Genomic DNA, 3380 nt, shown 5'->3' on the forward strand with positions numbered 1-3380 from the left:
ATCCTTGGTTCCCTCTCTCTTACCCTCTGCCACCTCCTGTTCTCCTCCCACACTGTCTCTGTTATCTATGTTTGCTTTCTATACCATTTCCCCCCCACATTTTATTGAATCACCAAAGACCCTCATCAATCCAAATACCCTCCTAGCAAACACATGTGACACACACATTTCCATGAGCACAAGTCTAACTTTACACATCCTATAAATTAGCACCTAACTGGGGCTACATATCCTATTGCAGTCATTTAATAGATACATTTTGTTTTCCTGAAACTTTTTTTTTGTAAGTCAATTTGCATTCCTTCCCTAGGCATCATCACAGCACACAAGGGCAAGTCTCTTAATCTCCTCAAACCTCAGCCTCTCTGTCTATAGAATGGGAATGCTGGCTCACGGAAATGTTAGAAGGATTAGGTTGGTAGGGATTCAATAAAACACAGCAAGTTAGGATAGTTTTGACCTAAGAGGGTCTGTTATTATGATTTATTATTATTATCAAGAAAGATATCTATGTGTTTGTCTTCAGGGCAATGATGTATTCTCATTCACTTCTCAGGATTTTATTTTTTTCTATACAAGTTTTCATCCTTCATTACAGGTAGGAGTGAAAATTCTTCCCTAAATACCCTGAACCTCACTTTTTATAATTGTATGATAAAATTAAGGTTTAAGAAATTGCGGCTGACTTTTTGCCTTATTTAACCATCTTTAATAAGATGATTATGCTTTCATTACAGAACGATGAAGTAGAGTTCGTCCGAACCAGCTATGGGAAGGATATGGTCAAAGTTCTCCACATTCAGCGAGATGGAAAATATCACAGCATTAAAGAGGTGGCAGCCTCAGTGCAACTTACTCTGAGTTCCAGGAAAGATTACCTATATGGAGATAATTCAGACATCATCCCTACAGACACCATCAAGAACACAGTTCACGTCTTGGCCAAGTTCAAAGGGGTACGCTTCGTCCTCTTACCTGATGCCTCCTCTCTTGGTGCAGAATCCACTCTGAGATAGCACGGACACTACTATTGTAGCCTGAACCATTTAGCATTTTTCCTTATATTATAAAATTATCAAATTTGTAGGAAAAACTTGTATGTTTTGAACCTTTGTGGTACCCCTCCTGACATTTGTCTCACTACTATCTTTTTTTTTTTTTTGAGAGGTTTTTGCTATAGGGCATGTGCACTCGCCAGAAAGACAGACAGAGACAGAAAGCTAGAAATCATCCCCCTAGGGGGTGATTTCCATGCCACAATCCCTTCTCCTCCATTCTCCTCTCAGGATCTTGGGCACGCACACACACGCACATGCCCGACGTGAGGTTAAGCCACTGGGTCCGGGACTTGAACTGCGGTCGACTACATGGGAGTCCAGTGACATAGCCATTACGCTAACTTCTGGTCCCGTATTTTTTTTTTAAGTTTATTTATTTCTTCCACAAGCAAGAGAGACATGGAGAGACAGAGAGGACCCCCAACAGGGTTTGGGTGCCAATTTCCACCCCTAGCCTCAGCCAGCCTCAGCTTGTTGGGAACATGTGTGCCCGGCATACTCAGAAAGGTCTCTGGATACAAACCCAGACACCCTCCCCACTCCCCCAGGCTCTAACCCCTCCCTGTGGGGGTCAGTCTCACAGAATGTCACATTTTACTGCTGCCTTCCTCCCTTCACTTCAATCTTTTAGGCAGATAATCCTACTGGATATATTAGCTTGTTATCTCTAATTAGGATCATGAGCAAATCAAGATCCTAAGAGGATTTCAGAATAAAATTTAACATATTTTTGTCATGTACTTCTTTGTGTCCTATTATTTGCTTATTTATTTAGTAATGGTTAGCATTTGTAGAAGAAAGTACCATTTTTCCCCCTGTTCTTACTATGAACCAAAATTTTGAATATAAGATATATTTTATTATCAAAACCTACTTGTCCAAAATTTTTAAACAATTTAATTTTTCTTTATAGTCCCCAGAGGGGGAACCAGCAGTCAGCGTAATCTGGTCCTCATCTGCATCACAGTACATGCCTAGTGGTATAAGATCTACAATCTTTCACGTGGTACAGGAAATGCAAGAATCCACGGAATTCTTACCATGTGAAAGATTGTAGAAGAGGGAAGGATGGACCTGAATGTTGAAACAATTTAAATTCATTCTTTCCTTTTTTTTTTTTTTTCTTTTTTGAGAGAAAATTTTGCTATAGGGCACATGTGATTGCCAGAGAGCAGAGAGGGAGAAGGTGTGAAATCACATCCAACCCCCACCCCCCCAACCCTGAGGGGATGGCCACACTGCTATCCCTTCTCCTCCATTCTCCTCTGGGGATTTGGAGCATGCACGTACCATGTGCCTGGTGTGAATTTTAAGCCTCCAGGTCTGGGACTCAGATTGTGGTTGGCCATGTGGGAGTCCAGCACTTTAACCATTATACCCCCTGCTAGCCCTAAATTTATTCTTTATAGTTATAGTAACCATAAAATGTCTTATCCTAATGAGGACACTTCTGAGAGTGAAACGAGACACTATTAGTAGTTATTCTGGGATAACAGGTATAAAACCAGAATTATGCTAGGGAAATCTGTACAAATAGTTCATCCTAGTTACAGCAAATTCATTGATAATTCCTAGGCTGGGCTAGAAACATAAAATGCTGTCTAGAGATTACTGTCTGGAGAATTTGTGTGGCAGTGGGAGCCATTTTATCGGGGTAAAGAGCTGGGGTGATCCCCAGAAGGCCTATTGCATGGCAAGGAAGAGGAAATGGCCATTCATTAATATTTTCCTCAGGAAACTGGGAGGCCCATTTGTAAACCTCATAAAGAGACCAGAATAAGATGGAGTGTGCTGTGATCTGTGTGCAGGGGATAACTGAGCTCACCATGAGAAGAATCTGAATGTGAAGTAACTTTTTGCTCATCTACTGATACATCCTCTTCTGCAAAATGGGTTTCTTTTAAACACAGGGTGAATCTCACCTGGTGATGGTGATCGATTAACTATACCTGGGAGCTGTAGTGCAAATCTAGGATAAGGACCAAATCATCTTGAGGTTCTGATGTCCTGCTTGTCCTTCTAAAAGGCAATTGACCAGGAAAGAGAACTCCAGGAGCATTTAAAATCTATTGTTGAATGGGGAAAGTATTTCTAATAGCTGGCATTTTTTTCTAACAGATCAAAAGCATAGAAGCCTTTGCTGTGAATATCTGTGAGCATTTCCTTTCTTCTTTTAACCATGTCACCCGAGCTCAAGTCTACGTGGAAGAAGTCCCTTGGAAGCGTTTTGAAAAGGTTAGCTCACTAATTTATGCTCCCAGTTTAATTAAAGGAATTGGCTTTATTGCACTTGCTGAAATTTTACTGAAAACTATTCTTTCC

At 40.8% G+C, this 3380-nt stretch overlaps 1 protein-coding gene across 1 annotated transcript in view; it reads left to right on the top strand.

Annotated features, from left to right (window-relative positions):
• The window catches only part of LOC102500418 (uricase), a 41281-nt gene that overhangs the window by 15319 nt on the left and 22582 nt on the right, over positions 1-3380 (top strand). The window contains exons 2-3 of the mRNA XM_006149462.3: positions 738-956; positions 3177-3293. Coding sequence (XP_006149524.2) covers positions 738-956; positions 3177-3293 — 336 coding nt within the window. The remainder of the gene's footprint in view (positions 1-737; positions 957-3176; positions 3294-3380) is intronic.

Source organism: Tupaia chinensis, unplaced genomic scaffold, assembly GCF_000334495.1.
Source record: "Tupaia chinensis unplaced genomic scaffold, TupChi_1.0 Scaffold000263_1, whole genome shotgun sequence".
NCBI lineage: Eukaryota > Metazoa > Chordata > Mammalia > Scandentia > Tupaiidae > Tupaia > Tupaia belangeri.